Source organism: Ipomoea nil, unplaced genomic scaffold (assembly GCF_001879475.1).
Source record: "Ipomoea nil cultivar Tokyo-kokei standard unplaced genomic scaffold, Asagao_1.1 scaffold2854, whole genome shotgun sequence".
Classification (NCBI taxonomy): domain Eukaryota; kingdom Viridiplantae; phylum Streptophyta; class Magnoliopsida; order Solanales; family Convolvulaceae; genus Ipomoea; species Ipomoea nil.
Window position 1 is genome coordinate 408,473 of NW_017619282.1, and position 21,800 is coordinate 430,272.

Here is a 21,800-nt window from a genome sequence, read left to right on the forward strand (position 1 = left end):
CTTCGTTATTCCAGAAGTCACAATAAATAAATATCCGGGTGCATTTGCCGGTGATGCAGAATTTATAGGGTGGATACCAAATATGTGTGCATGAAAAAGTGGATACAAGATAGGGAAATGCGGAGGTTTGGAGTCCGAGTTTCTGAACATCGAAAGTCGGGCGCTGAGCATCCGATTTTTAGAATTAATTTTGGATATTAATTTCCCAACAACCGCCCCACCCATTGTCATTAAAGGAAGAGACAGCTTCAAACCCCAACATCACCTTTTATCTTTCTTCCCTTCCCAATGTTACTTTTTCGGAAATCACAAATTATCTTCCCTAGAAACTTTTTCGGACTCCACTTACCAATGCATGATGCTTTTTCGGATTTATGCTCATAAATGTATGCTCCACAACTGATGTTGCCATTATAACAAATAGCATTTTCCATCCTATAAGTGATTCGGATTCCATTCATCTAGCATTTGTTTGATCTAAAGCATTTGTTCGGATTCCAAGCCACTTCTCAAAGGTTTTCTCTCTCAACATATTTGTGTTATTAAAAGCTTCTTCCAAGCCACTTCTCAAGCATCAAGTTTGGATCAACACTGCATCTTCCCAAACATCTTCTCTACAGTTTTGCAATATTGAGGTAATAAGAAAAAAAAAATTTATATTTGAGTTGTTTTACACTGCGTATGAAAAAAAATAATTTATATTTGAGGTAAAACAAAAAATTATATTGACGAATATTATTTTAGTCAGTTCATATTTTATACACCGCGTAATTTATTATTTTGTTATGTTGTTTTATTGTAGATTATATCGCATTGTAGCATATTATTTAATTTCTTGTTTTAGTGGTAAAATGAAGTTTAGGAAAATAAATTCGGACTTTGATGTTTGTAGTGTTTATAACATTTATTTAACAAAAAAAATATATATATAGCTACTGTAAAATGATGTACAGAAAGAGAGAGCATATGGGCGCACTTCTGCTGTGAATGTAAAGGGTATAAGTATAGCAAATTAGCAGGAGAGAAATATAAGGCTATCCTCATCCTTAGAATTTTATTTTTTTCAAAGTACATTTATTAATTATATAGCTACTGTTGACATATTTTTTTGCTCCTTTTTTTTTTTTTTTTTTTTTTTTTAAAAAAAGAGGTGTATATATTTTTTGTTGTTAAAAAAAAAAAAAACGAAAAGAGAGAACTGAGTGTGCTAAAAATTTGCTTAATTCTCATAATTACGATTTTTAAAAAAATTTGTAATTCGGAGCATTTTGGTCCGATTTATAAAAAATAATTGTGTGAAATTCGGACCAAAATGGTCCGAGTTTTTGCTTTTAAAAAAACAAATTTAGTTATAGAAGTTAAATATATTTGATTACACTGCGTATAGTTTGAGTTGTTTTACACTGCGTATGTAAAAAAAAAAAATTTATATTTGAGGTAAAAAAAAAAATTTATATTGAGAATATTATTTTAGTCAGTTCATATTTTATACACTGCGTAATTTATTATATCGTTATGTTGTTTTATTGTAGATTATATCGCATTATAGCATATTGTTTCTTGTGTTAGTGGTAAAATGAAGTTAAGGAAAATAAATTCGGACTTTGATGTTTGTAGTGTTTATAACATTTATTTAACAAAAAAAAAATGTATATAGCTACTGTAAAATGATGTACAGAAAGAGAGAGCATATGGGCGCACTTCTGCTGTGAATGTAAAGGGTATAAGTATAGCAAATTAGCAGGAGAGAAATATAAGGCTATCCTCATCCTTAAAATTTTATTTTTTTCAAAGTATATTTATTAATTATATAGCTACTGTTTGACATATTTTTTTGTTCTTTTTTTTTTTTTTAAAAGAGGTGTACATATTTTTTGTTGTTAAAAAAAAAACGAAAAGAGAGAACTGAGTGTGCTAAAAAATTTGCTTAATTCTCATAATTACGATTTAAAAAAAAATTTGTAATTCGGAGCATTTTGGTCCGATTTATAAAAAATAATTGTGTGAAATTCGGACCAAAATGGTCCGAGTTTTTGCTTTTAAAAAAACAAATTTAGTTATAGAAGTTAAATATATTTGATTACACTGCGTATAGTTTGAGTTGTTTTACACTGCGTATGTAAAAAAAAATTATATTTGAGGTAAAAAAAAAATTTATATTGAGAATATTATTTTAGTCAGTTCATATTTTATACACTGCGTAATTTATTATATCGTTATGTTGTTTTATTGTAGATTATATCGCATTGTAGCATATTGGTTCTTGTGTTAGTGGTAAAATGAAGTTTAGGAAAATAAATTCGGACTTTGATGTATATATGTAGTGTTTTTAACATTTATTTAACACAAAAAAATTGTTGTATATAGCTACTGTAAAATGAACTCTTTAAACAGACACAACTATGAGTTTATCAACTCCATAAATTATATGTAAAACTCGGACCCTAATGGTCCGAGTTTTACAATTTTAAAAAAAATTTGTAATTCGGAGCATTTTGGTCCGATTTATAAAAAATTATTTTGTGAAATTCGGACCAAAATGGTCCGAGTTTTGGCTTTAAAAAAACGAGAGGATAAAATTGAGACTTTAAAAAATATACATATTCAAAATGCAGTTTACATATTTTTGATTATGCCTCGTACATATTTTATTTATATTGGGAAAATGACACTTTTTCCCCCCTGAGTTATATACTTATAGCACTTTTCCCCCCTCAATTATTTAGGTAAGCACATTAGCCCCTTCAATTATTCTAAAAGTGGTGTTTTTCCCCCTAATATATTAAATTGACATTTTTACCCTTAAAATAAACATTTTATTTATTTTACTTCTCCAACAAATTATTGCGTATACGTAGGGATGACCACGATTCGGTTCGAACTAAATCGGACACTATAGCAATCGAATTAAAAGTTTCCGGTTATGATTCAGATCTAGAACCCAATATTTGGATTTCAATTTATTAAAATTATGAATCAAAAAAATTGGATCCTGAACCGTGAACCGGCGGTTCCGGACCCGATTCGCGATTTTGAACCGTTTTTATTTTAGAATTTTTATTTTTATTTTAAAAATAGTCTAAATTCAACAATAAATGTATTTTATTTTTTTTAGTTCGGAACATGAACCGTCCGTTCCGGGATTTTAATAAACTCTAAATATCGAGTTTCGATTCTAAATTGTAATTGGAATATTTCGGTTTGGTTGCTATAGTGTTTATTTGGTTTGAATCAAATTATGGTCATAATTTGTTGGAGAAGAAAAATAAATAAAATATTTATTTTAAGGGTAAATATGTCCATTTAAGATTTTAGGGGGAAAAACAGCTACTTGAATAATTGAGGGGGGAAAAGCGCTATAAGTATATAACTCAGGGGGAAAAAGTTCCATTTTCCCATTTATATTTATGTACTTGAAATATTTTATTTATGTACTGCCGTGTTGTTAATTGCGTAACTTGTTGTTTGAAGTTGTTATAATGTTTTTAATTTGTAAGTATTATGAATTGTTTTGATACAGTTATGGAAAATGACCGAGTGCATCCCGGGCCACTACAAGAGGGTTCGTTACCATTTCAAACCTGTCACCTTAGTAGAGCAATTTGGACGGATCCAACGTATGACTTTCAACTTAAAGCCGTTAAATACGATAGGTTGACTAGGTGTGCAGTAGTGAATGATGATAGAGTCAAAACGTGGCTGCGAGTCGCTGGTTTGTATGGTGTTTCTCAGTTGCCCAAAATTCAGTTGGATCATGGGCTTATTACTGCCCTTTTAGAGCGATGGAGGCCGGAGGTCCACGCTTTCCACATGCCCTTCGTGAGGTTGGAATAACTCTTCAAGATGTTGAAGTGTTATTCGGCCTTGAGGTCGACAGACTTTTGGTGACGGGTGAGGATACAATTGGCACTCCGGAAGAAGTAAAGTTAATGTGCCATCAGCTGTTGGGATTTGAGCCTGCCGATAGGTTCCTGTCAACCACCATGATTCATGGGTCAGCTGTCCCAGACGTTCAGGCTCTTCATGCGGACAGCGCAAACGAACAAGTGTTGTTGGCAGCCCGACGTTTTATATATTATTTATTAAACGGTTCTTTATTTCCCGACGCAACCAAAGGGAAATATAAATTGTACTTGCTCCCGTACGTTAGTAATCTGTATATTTGTGGTGAATATTCTTGGGGTTCGGCTGTTCTGGGATGTCTTTACAGGGCGTTGTGTAGAGCTTCCGAAGCCGACAAACGTACAGTGTATGAGTGTCTTCTTCTAGTCCAGATTTTGGCATGGGAGAGGCTGCCTATGTTTCAGCCGAAAGGTGTATTGCCGCGCAACCAAATCGCTGACTACCCTATTGCATACAGGTAACGATCTCTAAATTGGCTGCATCAATGTTTTAATATTGAAGTAGTAGTATTTATTTTCTTTTGACATTGTTGTAGGTGGGTTTGTCGGCATTCTGGGTTATCAGTGCCTACGCACACTGTCGTAGCCTATCGCGATCAATTAGATCGCGTAGCTGAAAATAAAGTAAGTAATTTTATTAATATGAATACCTTTACATGGAATATTATTTTAGTCAGTTCATAATATATATTTTCTATGCAGTTTAATTTCACCCCTTACGATGACTATCTCGATGCCTTGCCCCCATATTGCACAGCGTGGTGGATTTTGTGGACTGCTCGTGTTCCGCTTATTTTTTACCACGTGGTGGAATATCACCAGCCTGACCGATTCTGCAGGCAATTCAATGGTTTGCAGGTTGTGCCAGCAGACGTGGTATACGACCAACGGTTGCACGATATGGACCAACGGGGTAAGTCTCGGACTAATTGGGCACTAAAACACGCAAAGCACGTGGCCCGTTGGAATGCTCGGTATGATTTGGTTATCCACATGCAAAGAACTGATCGACCGCAGGTTGTGGATGGGTACCGCACATGGTACTACATGCACGGTCGACGGCTTATTGGTAACCCTTCGCATTATAGTAACCAGGGATTCGTGCAGTGTGCAGCATCACTGAATGATGCGGTTAGTATATTACAAATATTTTGCAATAATTGGAATAGATTTTGATTTGTTATTATTTTATTCGTAATAATTCCTAACGCATTTTGTTTAAATTAGATGCATGCTTTCAACCGGTTGAGGTTAGATTCCCATCAGGTCCTCGACAATCCTGACGCCGATCGCGATGCATTCATTAGGGATGTTCAGCAGCGGAGTACTGATATGATGATCAATACTGAGTACGAGTTCCTATTGCACGTGGCGCCGCAGCAATACTTTGGGGCCCCGATGCCGGATGAACCATTTGGCGCTCGGCGTGCAGATCGTCGTCGAGACAGGCCCAACATGCGTGATGGTCCAGCAATTGGTGGTCGAGCTAGGCGCGCTGTGAATCAACAATTACAGGCGGAATTGGTTGCAGCTGCAGCTGCTCAACAACAGGCGGATGCGGAGGCGGAGGAGGAGGAGGCGGAGGATGAGGAGGAGGAGGATGAGGAGGATGAGGATGATGAGGAGCATGAGGAGCATGTGCCGGTTGATTACGGTGCACTTCCGAATGTTGTTAGGGATCGTTCACCTCAACGTGATAGATTCGATTACGGTCAGAGTAGTGGCGGCCAATACTCTGGGTTTGCGCAATTTGCGTCAGGATCCCAATATGGTGGATTCGGCTCCGCCGGCGCCAGTGGGTATGGCTTAGGTGAAGCCACATATAATACCCCACGTAGTGCGATGATTGATCCGACCCAGGGTGGTTCGTCGTTTCAGTTGTACGATGCTCTACCGCATAATCAATATGAACGTTCCCGTCCTTCATTCAACGCCTATCATATGGAGCACCCAATTACTGATCCACAATTGGGAAACCCAGCATGGGCGCATTATGGTGGTGAAAATACTTTGGCCTCCACCTCCACTCAACAACCGATTGGGCATGTCCAAGACGAGCAGCCAGGTCCACGACGGTCTACACGACAAACGCGACCCACGGTGTGCGGAACCGGAACTCGACACCATAGGTAAACAAATTTGCATAGAAATATATACGATTTTATAAGTTTTTGTGACTAATGAATTTTTTTAAATGATGAATTTTATCAGAGTAAGGAATTTTTTTTTTCCTTTGTAGGCACAGATGAAGTTATCAATGTCTATGAGTGCAAGGCAAGAGAGATAGAGCATCAGCTTAGCATTTTGTTTTTGTTTTTTTTTTTATTTCAATTTAATTTGCCATGAATTTGTTTGATATTATCTGTTTCATGTATCAAAGCATTATAATATATGGACAAGGACTACTACATTAAACACGGTATCCGGCAACACATAATATATTGCGTAGAAATTTTGTGCGTTATGCATTACAAAATGAATGCTAAGAAGTGGAAATTAGTAAATAAACGAAAAAACATTGGGGGAACAAATATTATGTTGAATTTAATATTAAATCCGAATGACTATTGAATCATATTAAAGGAGATAGCAATTGGCAAATATTACTGACTGACCACTGAATTATGTTGATAAAATCCGAAGTGAACCATATTCTGTTGATAAAATCCGAAATGAGTACTGAATGTACTAAAATAAGAGCACATATTAAACGCATCGCACATTGGGGGAACAATTGATTAACATAAAGTCATCTAATTGAGGTCGTTAATTGATGGATTTCGCCGTATACATTGTCCCGGATTCGGTAATTGACTGACCACGGATAAATCTTTTCCACGTTACAGGAGATAGCAATTGGCAGCATGAGTATAATGTGTTGCTCGACATTGAAGAATACAACACGGTCACAGCCTTCTAATTCAAAGTGATCATATATTTGCTCCCACTGTTCGTCATGGAAAACTAATGTGTAGTCGTAGTAGAGTTCTAGTTTCTTGTCTCCAACAATGAATATTAGAGGCTCATCCACTTCGATGGAGTCGCGGAGAAATTCACTCAATTGCTCACACTACATTTAAGATACGCAAGATTCATAAGAAGCGGCATGTATTTAAACATATTTTGAAAGCATAAATTTACCTTACCGCAAATATAAAATCAAAATTGTGATATAAAGATCTACATCTCTCTAATTGATCAAATTCATATGTTGGTCGTATTGCAGACCTTGCTGGCACACCGAAGGACACTGTAATATATAAATGAATTAGTATGTCACTAAAAGTCAATTATTTCAAGGACCATATATGCACCAATAATGTAATGTTACCGCGATCAAACCGGCGAGTATTTCTCCTGGGACCGAATTGATTAAATTCTCTCTTTGGACTGTAAGAGTCGACGCTAAATAAGTAACATTCGAAAATGAAGAAACCTGTATGTCGAAATAGGACAATGTCTCCAGGGTATAAATCATTTTCAATCTTGAATTCAGCAATTCCCGTTGTAAATTGCATATCTTCGACATAAACTTCTTTCCATGTGCTATGATGCCACAATATTGCTTTTGTAGTTAGATGTTCCATTAAATGGCGATGCATACAATTTGGAATTCTCTATTATAGACGTTGATACAATATGTCAGTATGAAAGAAATGTTGGACTGTACTTTCAAAATGACAATAGATTTTTTACGAATTACCATGTCTAGGTCTTCCATAACTTGAATAGTGAACCAAGTCGTAGAATGTTCTCTCACATCAGGCATATGCATCACATCATTGCAAGCTAAGTAAAATAATGTACAAACATAAAGGGACCTAAGTGTGGGTTGCAATGGGTATTACAAATTAACCAAATGCGATAAAACTTACGCGATGGGTAATATAATTGCCGCAGACTTTGAAATATGACCAGAGCATATTGTTCGGCATCTTCTTGATTCATAAAAATCCTTGACTCGGGCACGGGTAAACCCAACATCAGTAGATATCGACCCCAAGTTCGAGTGGGATAACATAAAAAAGTATCACCGACTCTTCGATCCCAACGTGCGTACAGAATTTTCCTTCCATGGATGGATATTGCCTGATACTCGATACGTTGATTAAAGAGAGGAGTGATTCCAGTGAGTGTCTCAAAATCATCGAACAAATCCATTTTTTCTCGAAAAGTAAATAGAATGAGAACTACAATGTGTTGGTGTGGCGTTAGATATATATAGCCAACTGCAAAAGCAACTACAATAATAAAAAAATTATACATTATGGAATGAATAAAAAAATTGCAACAAAAATGAAAAAGCCGAAACTAGGACCATTGTAGTCCGCCTTTCCCAAAAATTTATTATATAACTCGGACCACAATGGTCCAAATTAAAAATTATGTTTCTTAAAAGGTATAACTCGGACCCTTAGGGTCCGAGTTTTACATATAAATTTTTTTTTCCCGTAGTAATGTCAAAAAAAATTAAATTGCAATAAATAAAAGATTAGAAACAATTCAGAAGCATGCATTACATTGATAAATTGAATAATAGGTGTCCGATTCATGCATTACATTGATGAAAATAAATTTTAATTTTTTGAAGATATAACCATTCTACGGTTCTTCATTTAATCGTGCGTAATCGTAAATCTGAAAGGCCCACAAATGATTATACAGGACTTCCGGACCACAACGAGAGAATACAATTAAGTTTATAGTTCCAATATCAAAATTCAAAAACAACAAATTATGAGCTCCGTCGAAGAGGGAAATGTTATCTGCTAATTCCAAATACGCACGTTAATAGTAACCGTTGTGGAATCTGATTGTGGTAGTGCCATGTACCACATCAACGAAGTCATTTTCAGTCATCGTCGCAGCAATGAAGTCTATTAGTAGCGACTGTTCACGAGAAAACTCATGGATATCAATCAATAATTTCCGGCATCCTATAAGTGATTCAATCAAAACACTAGGATGGATGCTCGACCTCGTTGGTACAGCAATTATTCCACCGGTACTACCAGGAGCTATGTCACGGCTGTCCCCATCACCTAGGGCATGTTGTAGTTGAACTTGAGTCCTATTTCTTATGACAAAAAATTGAAATTGAAAACGACCAACATGTCGCATGACTATTTGGTCATGCTCTTCAATTCTATAAGCATTAAGAAATTCTTCACAGTCTTCGTAACAAGACATTGCTTGAACATGCAACTCCCACGGGTCAGACGGACCGTGATATAGTAGTGCGGTACGGTTGACGTGCTCAACAAGGTGTTCAAACATGCAGTATGACAATGCAAAGAACCATGGCCTGACGAACTGAATGATAAACCAACTTATTGTGCCGTCCAAAATGTTGTCATGAGATCCGAGTGTGCGGGTAATACTACAAACTACATTTTTAAACGAAACACCATATTAGAAAAACATAATACATCCGCAAACAACATGAAAAATAAATTTTAAATATTTGTAACTCGTACACCGGATCTCCTCATTGTGGAACTGATAACCGACTTTACCATCAATAAAACTTGCAAAAATTACTCGGCTCTACGTCCGGTGTTTATTCTGGTGGGGAATGTAATGGTAAACCCAAAAACATTCATTACCATCAACCACATTTGTGAAACGACAAACGTGTAATTTGTTCGTCCCTGCTCTCTCATTAATGAGAACATACAATAACACCGATTGTGTATTGTATGAAGAAAATATATAACTATTTTCACTCCGTTCGGTAGCTGAAATTCGTTAGAACTGTATGATGCCCACATTTCCATCTCTCACAACGTAGTGTATACAAACAACTGAAAATTAGAATATCTTTGGTAATAAAAATATCTTGGCACTGATGTTATATTTTGTATTATGATGGTTGCATGTATTTATACTACAATACAATAATTTATGTTACGAATAGTCATTCCTATTAAAGGAGTAGTCATCTCACACTGATTCAAAATAGTAGTACAATCAGGGAATATATTCTTATCAGAAACGATAAAATGGACTGTCTCTACCTCGGGAATATATTTTTCTCAGAATGGACTGTCTCTACCTCGGGAATATATTTTTCTCAGATAGGTTAAACTCGGACCATTGTGGTCCGAATTTAACCCAAAAATTATTAATAAATCGGAACATCATGTTCCGATTTAAAATTTAACCAAAGTAAAACTTGGACCGTCTGGGTCCGAGTTTTACATTTAATTTTTTTTTTCACACTTTACCCAACATGTACGTGAATAAATAAAATATTTGCGGGTTCAACAAGTAATGTCAGCGAATATGCACTGTCTCTAAAAAAACTTTCCAACTTAAACAAGCAATGTAAGCGGATATATTCGGTTCAAATTACAGAAGCAATGTTACGAATAGTCATTCATATTAAAGGAGTAGTCATCTCATACTGCTACACAATAGTAGTACAATCAGGGAATATATTCCTCTCGAAAATGACAAAATGGACTGGCGTGGCCTTGGGATCGGAAAAAGGTTAAACTCGGACCATTGCGGTCCGAATTTAACAAAAAAAATTTATAAAATCGGAACATTATGTTCCGATTTATAAGTTTCTAAGCTTTATAAAAGTAAAACTCGGACCGTCCGGGTCCGTGTTTTACATATATTTTTTTTTCAGACATTACGTGAATAAATAAAATATTCGTCTCGGAAATGATAAAATGGACTGTCTCTACCTCGGAAATGTAATACTTATTCGTCTCAGAAATAATAAAATGGACTGTCTTTACCTCGGAAATGTAATACTTATTCACAATAGCAATACGAATAGTCATTTCCTATTAAATGACTAGTCTTCTCATACTGATGGCAGCATAGCAATAGCTTCGGGGAATATATTCGTCTTGTAAATGATGAAATGGACCATTCTTGCCTTGTAATGGAATATATTCTTTCCAACAAAGTCCAAACATATTCTTCACGATAAGCTACTTCTCAAAACCAATCTAAGGGAATATATTTAGTCATAATTTCTTTATAGGTCTATTTATAGCCTGCTCTACATCACCGCAACCTGCTCACATTGAAGATTACTTGCTCAGATTGCAATTCCAATTCTACAACTTCAAAGCATTCATCATCTTCGTCTGAACAATTCATATGGTACGGTATGGTTTAATTTACTATTTTTTTATTTTAATTAATATTTCGTCTTCAACAGGAATATGATTTTTATTAGGGTAAAACGTATGTTGTGTTTGTTGGTCGCCAACCGGGAATATATGACAATTGAGAGGATGCAAAAACTCAAGTGCATCGCTATAGCGACAACTTGTATAAATCATACAACTCGAGGGATGAATCCATTCAAGCTTTCAACAGATTCATAAGTAGTCAACGACATGATTCCCGAGCATGCAGTTCTAATTCCGCTTCAAGTTCCAGCTCCACCGTACCGAATACAAACACATATTCAAATGAGGAAATCTTAGCTCGTATGCAAGATGAACTCGCACGTGAGAATCACGAGCACGCGATGAAACTGGATGCAATCATTGAAGAATTTAAACATCTACTTTCCAAATAAGTTAACATAATGTTTGAATAAATATTTGCATGAGTTTACTCCATTGTTGTGTGGCATGTGTTTAAGTTTTATGTTTTGTACGCATAAACCAACCCTATCATATTTTCCTTTCATACTCCAATTAATTTTATAAAATGTAATTTTTGATAGTGACAACACTATCAGAATAAAAAATAAAAAAGTAATTCGCACTACTTGACAATAGTTGGAGTCTCACAAAATTTATTTTACTGAAAAGTGATTTTATAAAAAAGTAATTTGTGATAGGGACTATACTTTCATAAAGCTGATAGGGACATTTAAATTGAAATAATTGGACTCTGGTACACTACTATAAATAGCACACTACTATACAAACAACTAAAGCTGATAGGGACATTTAAATTGAATTATTTCGGACTCTAGTGCACTACTATAAATACAACACTACTATGCGAACAAATAAACAAAGCCCCACAGCTGCACCACAATATTTCTCTATCCGTAATACATTTCTTTCAACATACTTTGCGAATCCCATATTTAGAAAGAGCCAAATTCAATATTCTCGAACTGCAATTTTTTTTTAAAATGGCAGCTATATCTACATATGTTTTCGTTTTTTGGGGTGGGGAAATACAAACCAGTGGGGCACCACCACAGATAAATTATTCACTCCAGCCTCGAGTAGTTATTCCAATACCATCAAATATTGGACTCATTCCTATGGAGTTAATGATCAGACAAGCAATGGGAATCAACATTGAGGACAATGTTGAGCTGATTGGAAGAGTGATAGTGGATGCTACAATGGGTAGCACACACTATCTACTACACATTGCGCGCGAAAGAGACTGGGAATACTTCATACGACAAACAATGCCAAACGGAGAGTTACATGTGTACGTTCAGACAGAAGATATTTATGGTGGCGGATTCGGAGTTAACGATGTCGATCCACCAGAAAAACTTCCATCTGAGTCAACAATGGTGGGAAGTTCATCAGAAAGTGATGCCACGTATCAACCTGATGAGTCCATACCGTCTGAGAGTTCAGGAAGTACGGACGACGAAGACATACAGGAGTCAGTTCCATTCGACTTCGATTCAATGAATGTAACTACTCAAATGAATCGAGGTCGGGGTCATCGATTGCCAGATTCTACGGTCCCGTCTTACCACTCACCGATACCACCTCCAACAACTACATTCGCATACGGCTTTACAGAGAGGGACGATGATGAAACCCTATCATACGACCCCTCCACAAATGTTATTGCGAAAGGAATGGTATTCCCGGATTTTCCGACGCTAAAAAAAGCAGTAGGAACATACAATATGCTGCACGGGCGGGACTACATCACCAACCACAAAAAAGGGCAAATTGGAAGGTCTCCTGTACACATTATACCTCAACACCATCTTGCCTGTGGACATTATCTGCAAAGAAGTTGCATGGGGCATCTACTGAATGAAAGGTCACGAAGTACACTCAGCCCCACGAGTGCACAGTTCAATTCAACCAGCAGCCCGCGGACAAACTGTGCACCAGCTCATTAATATGTGATTTGATCTTTCAAAAGATCACTGCGGATCCATAGTACAAAATAAAACACATCCAAGTGGATGTGAGACAACGATATGGTGTCGACATTTCGTACCGGAAAGTTTGGTATGCCAGACACAAATGCATTGAAATGCAATACGGGAATTATCGGCACTCGTACAATGAGCTACCACAATTCTGCCGGCTGTTGCAACTGTCCAACCCTGGTACCATTGTGGAAATCATGACCACACAGAACGCTGAAAGGGGTACAGGGTACGCGAATTTCTTGTATGCATTTTAGGCGTTCAAGCCGGTAATAGATGGTTTCCGCTACTGCATCCCAGTTATTTGTGTTGACGGTACCCACTTGTACAACCGGTACAAAGGCCATCTCCTACTAGCCTGCGGATATACCGCCAACAAGGAAATCTATCCACTGGCATATTCGATCGTGGACTCCGAAAATAATGCTAGTTGGACTTGGTTTCTTCGACTTCTGGCCGAAAATGTCTTTCCACATCACAATTCCATGTGCATCGTCTCGGATAGACACGCTGGAATCAATGCGGCGTTTAATTCCGTCGAACAATTGAAGGGGGGCCGTGTCAAACGCCGGTTTTGCCTAAGACACATTCATAGTAATGTCATGTCAAGGGTGACCAGAAATAGGCGGTTACGAAAACTTGTGTGGGAAGCTGGTACTGCTGTGACAAGGGATCAATTCCTTCAACACATGCAGGCAATCTAAATCAAATGGCCGGCTGCATACGCCTATCTTGCCGACATTGATGTCAATAAGTAGAAATTATCTCACGACGATGGTCATCGGTACGACATCATGACAACCAATCCGTTTGAGTCACTAAATAATTCACTAAAGTGTTGTCGGATGTTACCCGTCACGGCAATAGTCCGAATGACTTTTCACAAGTTACGGACTATGTTTGCCGACAGGCGTACTGCGGGAGAGGGGATGCAGCAACACGGCCTGCGATTCACGACAAACATTACCGATGATTTGTCAGCTCGAAACAATGAGGAAAGCGGTGCAAGCGTTCAACGTTACAATGACGCCCTCGGAATCTATGGTGTTGCCCTAAATACTGGTTATGTTTCCCAAAGTCAACAATATCACTTTCAAATGAATCTAACGGAACGTACGTGTAACTGCGGCTTGTGGAACGTCAACGGCTTACCTTGTGCACATGTGATTGTAGCATGCAATTACCGAGGGCAAGGATTCGGCCCATTAGTGCCAGAAGTTTACTCGGTTGAAAATTACAGGAACTGTTATGCCGGTAATTTTTACCCCGTAGACGAAAGAATTCAGTGTACCGATCCAGTTACTTGCCTTCCACCGATTTCTGCTAGGCTACCAAATGAACGAGGACAGCGCCGCACACGTAGGTATCCAAATGAAATGGACTTCGGTTCAAATCAAAGTAGAAGATGTACGTATTGTCGGAGGACAACTCATTCTTCCCCAAACTGTCCTACTTTGAATCATCAATAAAATAATGCTTTGTTTATATTTTTAATTATCCAATTTTTTCATCTAAATTCAAATTATAATATGAAGTATAGACACATACTGAGCATGAACCTTCTTCGGCAAAAAAAATATTATGAATACATTCGTCCGCATTTATTAAAAAAAACAAAAAAAACAAAATAAATTATATGAATACATTCGAACCTCAATGGTCCGAATGTATTTAAAAAACAATAAAAAAAATATAAAACGGACTCCCGAATATCGATTCTCTTTAATCAGAAAATCGGACTACACTACGTCGGTTTTCCTTCTCTGGGGTCCAAATATTCATTTACGCAATTCTTGTAACCAGCAAACCTATTTTGACCTTTCCGGTTTATGATTCTAAATATCCAGCCGTTTATCCCCTCCGGCGGGCACTTTTGCGGCGTAACGCCTCTTTTCAAAAGGCAAAATCACAATATTGAACTTCAAGTAGGATTATTGTGATTCCTTGCTCCCAAAACCATTTTATCTCATTGTTCTTTCTTTTAAAAGTGAATATTTTATTTAAAAAAAAGTAACAACACTAGGGTAGCACCAAGTCATGATGCTAAGACAGAACACCAAAAAGAAATCACAAAAGAGACCACAGAAACAAGTGCCATCTCGATACAGTATACACCATCTACTGTATTGGTTTATATTGTTAACACAAAAATAATAGAAAGTTGGACCTCTCATGGGTTATTTGCACATAACTTCAATAAGAGTTAATTCCATTTTGGGTCTTAGATTTATAGGTGACACTTGACAGTCCACTTTTTTTTTTTGTTTTTTTTTTTTTTTTGCTTTTTATTTTTGTTTTTTTTGTTTTTTTTTTTTTTGTTTTATCAGAACATCCACATTTAATCCTAGTATTATTGTGGCATGACTATTTTAGGTCGAATGACAAGTTCCAGACTTTATGCAATAAAATTAAGGATTATATTTAATTTTGTCAAATTTCATTTATGAAAAAAAAATTAATGCATTTTAGGTCAAATATAATTCAAGTTCATCCATCCTTTCCTAAAGTGGTCTTCTTATGTTTTACTTATTTGCCATGTGATAAACAAATTTATTGTAAAATAATTATATGTGTTTTTCATCTTCTTTTGACTAATATGTGAAACACCATAAAACCCTATCGATTCAGATTGATCGATGCTCTGGTTGAAAAGTTGACAATCTATGATCGATTGATCCGAAATGTAAATAGTTCAGACTCATTTTACAACTGAAAAGAAATCAACAAACAAATATTAATTCACTAAAAAAAATATTTCATTCCCTCAAAATTAAATAATATCTACTAAATTATATACCAAACAATGTTGTTAATGTTATAATAAGACCCTCCAACTATATATCAAAATGCAATTAGCCCCTCAAACTAAAAAAATATTCAATTAAACCCTTAAATTTGTTAAAATAGTGCAATTAACCTATTTGACCTATAATAGGATGTTACCTTCAAGTCAGTTGCCATGTAGGATTCCACGTAAGATGTCACGTCAATTAATATTTTTAAAATTATTTTTTTAAAAAGTAATTTTTTTTTTTGAAAACTTAAAAAAGTAAATTAATTATATTATTAAAAAAAAAATAGCTTGCCCAATGCCCAGTCTGCTGCCATGGCTTCTCCATGAACGTAACGGAGCTCCGTTCATGGAGAAGCCAGAATGCTCCAACTCCGTCGAACTGTCGCATTCGCTCCTCTGCCTCAGGTTTTTTTTTTTTTCCAGTCAGGAACTCCGTCCACTATTGCTAGTCGTGAGGTAGCAGTTCTTCACCGGCAAACATTCTCCTTCTTCGGCAAGTCTTGGATTTCTTCAAATCGGCATTTCTCCGGCGAAAGATTTAGACCGGTCTTCTTCGCTCTCCAACTTTGGCGAGGCCTCTGGATGGTTTTTTTTTTTTTTTCCTACGAGACTCCAAAGGGTATAGCATTTCTTGGTTGAGTGAGATAATGCTGGCCACGAAGGTGAAAAAAAAAACATAAAAGCAGTAAATACGAAGCTACTCTCCTTTGCTCACCTAATCACCTTCTTGCTCAGGCTGAGCAGTTGGCGGAAAGGCGGAAACTCAAGATTTGGGAGAACTATATTGACGGAGAGGAAGATTCCACTGGTCCTGCATGTTGTTGAAAGGAGACATAAGGAATTGAAGAGTTGAAGGTACTTGTTACTAAAGTCTTGGGAGGTAGGAAGTTCTATGTATTTGGACTCTATTATTCATATTAGACTAGGACTATATTATTCGTGTTAGACTAGGATTCTATCTAGCATCTTTATATATTCGCTCCGTGTACTCTCAGACATTATTCATTAAATACAAAAAATATATTATCATCTGGTATCAGCTAGGTTTATCCATGGAAAATGTCGCTGTTAATAACGGCTCTGTTCTTGGTTCCTCTGAACGGACTGTTACCGAGATTCCTACGATGCCTGCGAGTGGTAGCCTCTCATCGGCTCATCACTTTGTTTCGTTAAAGTTGACCTCCCGGAATTCTCTATTCTGGCGAACTCAGATGCTTCTGTTTCTTGAAGGCCAAGGGCTTCTAGGGTCTATTGATGGTTCTACACCCTTTCCGACGGCATCGCCGTCGCTGGCATCAACCGCGGACAGCGCCCTGGCGGTGGTTTCCGATCTCCCGACACGGCAGCTCGCGTGGCGCCGGCAAGACAAAGCCATCTTCTCCATGCTCATCTCCTCTTTATCCAAGGACACTCTTCGCTTTGCCGACGGCAAGGGCACCACGTGGCAGCTTTGGAAGGTAATCGAACAAACCATAGGTTCGTCTACCAGCTCTCGTGCACTCTGGCTTCTCGGCGAACTTCAGGGGCTCCGTCAAGGTGATTCCTCCATATCTGATTACCTTGGTCGTGCCCAGATGTTGATTGATGAATTGGCTCTCGCCGGTCGTCATGTTGAGTTGGATGATCAGAACTTATATGTGTTTCACGGTTTACGCCCGGATTTCCGACCATTGGTGGCAACCCTAGCCCGCGGTGGTCTTGTTCACCTACCAGAGGTTGTGGATTTTCTTGTTTCGCAGGAATGAACCTGTTCTGTAACACCCCCGATTTTCACCACATTTTAAAAATTAAAAGCATAGGCAAACATCTAATCATCAAGACAAAAAGCAACGGAAGCTAAATAAAATCAGGGCGAGTTATGCCACACCTATCTCAGACATAGGTGCACAGGCGGAAAAATCTAACAATTCAACAAAAGATAAGTATCTATGCTCACAGGCCGCTACACTAGGCTCACAGGCCAACAAGAACATAACGTCTACACAGGACAGCTAATCTATCTAGCGACCCACGTCAAGCGCTCTTAGACATCTAATCAAAACCTGTAGAACAAGGAAAATAACATGGGCATAACACCCGGTCAGCGAATATTGCTGGTAACCCATCAATACGAGTTACATAGCATATATATATATATATATATATATATATATATATATATATATATATATATAAGTATAAACAAAACCATTTTGAAACAGAATATAGTATATATCATTTCAAAACCCAAAAGAGAAGTCAACTTCAAAGACTCATCAAATACTCTCAAAAGAAAGAGGAATCACCATCCTCAAAACAACAACAAGGCAACAAACATGAAAGACAAACAACTCAGGATGCATTTTACTGATCACAAAGTAGAATACATCAAGACATGCTCATAAGCAAAGAATTCACATTTACACAGTGGCAACTACATGCCACAGTGACAACTACATGTCACAAGTATCATAGTTCCAACCTTATGCCCTGTTCCAACCTTATGGCTACCCCCTGCCTTATTTCGGTTCCAACCTTTACCTCCTAGTGCTACCCTGTACTTCTGAGTCCAACCTTTTCCCTCCGGGGACCGCCACCCCCACCGCCGATACTCCTATTCACCACCGATTTCTCAGTACACGAGGGTACCATTAAATATCATATCACAAAACCGCCAATCTCATGAGCAAAGCTCAAGTAACAAACCACCAATCTCAATCATAGTCACACAAGTTCATCATCATTACCAAGAAGACTAAGACTCAACAGTAGTTAATCAAGTATCAACAAAGGTGCAACGATTAACATACGATCATATCATAGGAATCAATCAAGAGATCACAATAAGGACATGAGACCAAACTCAACAACAAAGGATCACAATCCAACACCAAATTATTGTCAACACAAGTTGGCAATCTCGATACGAAGGAACAAACCACACACACTAGTATATCGACATCAAACTAGCATGCTTATCAAACGGGTAAACCAAAGGTAGTTCTAAAGATCATTCAAGACTCACAAGTAGACCAATGAATCACAAGGTTGGACCCTTAGCACGATTCAAGATACAAAATCCTACATGGATTCCTAACATACTGTTCTAGACATACGAAACATCAAGAAGACTCACAAATAGCCCAATAAAACAACATCAGGAGGTCTAAACATCAATACCGAGTCAAAAGAATCACGGGGAACAAATCTCCGCACATCACCAACTGTGTACCCCGCGGGTAGGGCCACGGGTGGACAACCACCCGCGGGTACATACACCCACGAGGCTGGTTCCCCGCGGGTGGGGTGGCGGGTAGGGCCCTTCGGAGATTTTCAACAACAAGTCCAAATTCAAGTCGAAAACACCCAAAATCTCACACACAACAATAATATGACTTGAACCCAAGAAATAGCCAAGCAATGGCCTTCATGAACCCTAAGAACAAGCTCTAAACATGCATCACCACAAGACAATGCATCAAATTTCACAAATCAACACAAGAATCACAAGTAGAAGCCAAGAAATCATCATATAGGTAAGAAAATAGGTTTTGTAAAGTATGGGTTACCTTTGTAGCCTATTAACTTCCTCTTTTCACCCTTAGAAAGCCTTCCCTAAAGCTCATCTTCTACACCAAATTCATATAAAAACCAAAACACAACAAAGACTCTAACTTTAGAAAAAAACACCTAAAAGGAGGTTAAAAACACCAAAAGACAAAGGATCTTACCCTCCCCTATGCTCAAGATGAAGAAAGTAGGAATCTTGGGAGACAAACTTGCAAGACTTGGATGCTCAAATTCTAGCTTGGAGAAGAAGCTAATCCTTTTAGAGAGAGGCTAGAGGTTTTTGTGTTTAGATTGAAGGGTGAATGAAATGAAAGAGTATTGCTAGGTTAGCTTGAATCACAAATCTTAGGTAGAAAGATATTCCTACCCTCAAATGTTGGAAAGACAAGGAGACGAGGGCACAACTCAAGAAGCACAAGGTACAACCGTTTCACTTAAGTGACTAGTCAAAATCTAGTCCCTCGACTATTAAATTTCAGGATTTTTAGGATTAGATTAGCAAAGAGACTTGGATTAATTCATTAATTAATCCTTGATTAGCGTTTGAATTTACGGGGTGTCACATCCTCTCCCCTTAACAAGAAGCTTCGTCCCCGAAGCTTGGGCACGACGAGTTTAACCAAACGGGTAACAACGAATCAACAATGTGACAATAGGAAGCAAGTATATCATTAAACAATACTTCAAGGGTTCACAAGGTGTAAAGTTTTCAAGAATCAGGAAAATGTAAGGTTTCAAAAGGTCACAAAAGGAGTTTCTCAAGCAACACCAACACTAACATCACCTTACAAACAGCTAGGAGCCTCCTACATCACACCTAGACTCAAAACAACTAGATTTTAATAAAGCAAAACAACTAAACCAACTACCCAAACAACAAACTAACCACCAAGGCAAACAGGAGAAAACAACTAAGCACAGCCAACAAGCAACAACTACAAAACGGCAACAACAAACGAGAGAAGAAACGAGCTTACCACAAACTCCGGGCCTAAGAGGACTCATCCTCCGACTCCTCGGCATCCTCGTCCGAGTCTTCCTCAGCTCCACCACGGCTAGAACCGGCCTCCAACCTATCTAACCTCTGGTTGACAGCGACAAACTGAGCCTTCATGAAAGAGAAGCCTTCCTCAATCATCCGATTCTGCTGATGAAGGAGGGTCACCACACGCTCCTCGTGTGTCATTGCATCATGCTCCTTTTTGGTTCTCATTTCCTTCCTCCTTACGTTCTCTTCACTTTCAGAGTCACTCTCCTCAACCTCTTCTGCTTCTCCTCCTTCTTCTTCCTCTTCTCTCTCTTCTTCGCCTTCGTTCTCAGCATCTCCACCCAAGCTCTAAACCGCTAGGTTCAACTTTCCAACAGGAATCTCAAGCTCTTCAACCAACGAACTCCTCTCGGCAGGGGCTTTCCTGGCGACCTCTTCAAGAGTGATGTAATCACCATCATCTAGCTAAAATAGGTTGCAACTGCGGAGATTCGTGGCATCCAGAACCATCTTACCCACCCGTTTAGACACACATCCTTCAACACTCACCCCTTTCCTAATGAAGATCCAGCTCAACACCATGCCATAAGGCAAACTCTTGCGGTTATGGTCTCGACAATAGACCATATGTTGCAACATCAACGCATGCAAGTTGAACTTCACCTTGTATTTCAGACAGAAAGCAAACGTGCACTCTAGCTTGCCCAACAAATGACTCTTATTGTTTTTAGGCAACAAACAGTCCAAAACGAGCATGCCCAAAATCTTTTGCTCGACAGAAAGCCACTTCCTCTCTGGCCTCGTGGCCTGAGTGAACTCACTAGCAACAGATAACTCTGATAATTCCGATGACTCATGCTGCTTGTCTCAATCCAAGAGTCACCACTATACTGTGAGACTCCCGTAGTTGTCAAACTCAAAAGTTGAGCCAACCGCTTTTCAGTCAAGACAATTTTCACACCTCCCACCTTAGAGGTAACTTCCAATCTTCCACCATCTTTCGTCACACTCATGTGACGGTAGAATTCCTTTACCAAACATGGGTAATTCTCGGTCCTAATGGTGAGATACCCATCAAACAACTCTTGGTAGTTCAACAACTCCAACAAAGAATTAGAAAAAGAGTCGGGATCAAAAGCTTTACCTTCCAAGACTAGGTAGTTGGCCTCCACCCATTCCACTCTTCTTGCAGATTTAGACCTCCTTGGCATGATTCTGAGATGTCCGAAGACCCAAGGTAGACCCAAACTTCTTCCTCTTTTCTTTTTCTCTTTTTCTCCTCCTTTATCTCGGCTTCTCGACTGGGCGGCGGCGATGACTGGCGAAGCAGGGCGGCTGACCGGCGACGACGGGCAGCTGGTCGGCTACCGGCGGCAGATGGGATCGACAGGGTGGGGGGTCTCTCTCGGCTGAGTCACGGGTAGGGGAAGGAGAAAAGAGGGAAGGGTT

At 38.2% G+C, this 21,800-nt stretch overlaps 1 protein-coding gene across 1 annotated transcript; it reads left to right on the top strand.

Annotated features, from left to right (window-relative positions):
• Nucleotides 1-16,866: 16,866 nt before the first annotated feature.
• On the top strand, nt 16,867-17,559 carry LOC109160610. Its single transcript, XM_019308885.1, has one exon. The coding sequence runs from the start codon at nt 16,867-16,869 to the stop codon at nt 17,557-17,559; it is 693 nt and encodes a 230-aa protein (XP_019164430.1).
• The last annotated feature ends 4,241 nt before the right edge of the window (nt 17,560-21,800 follow it).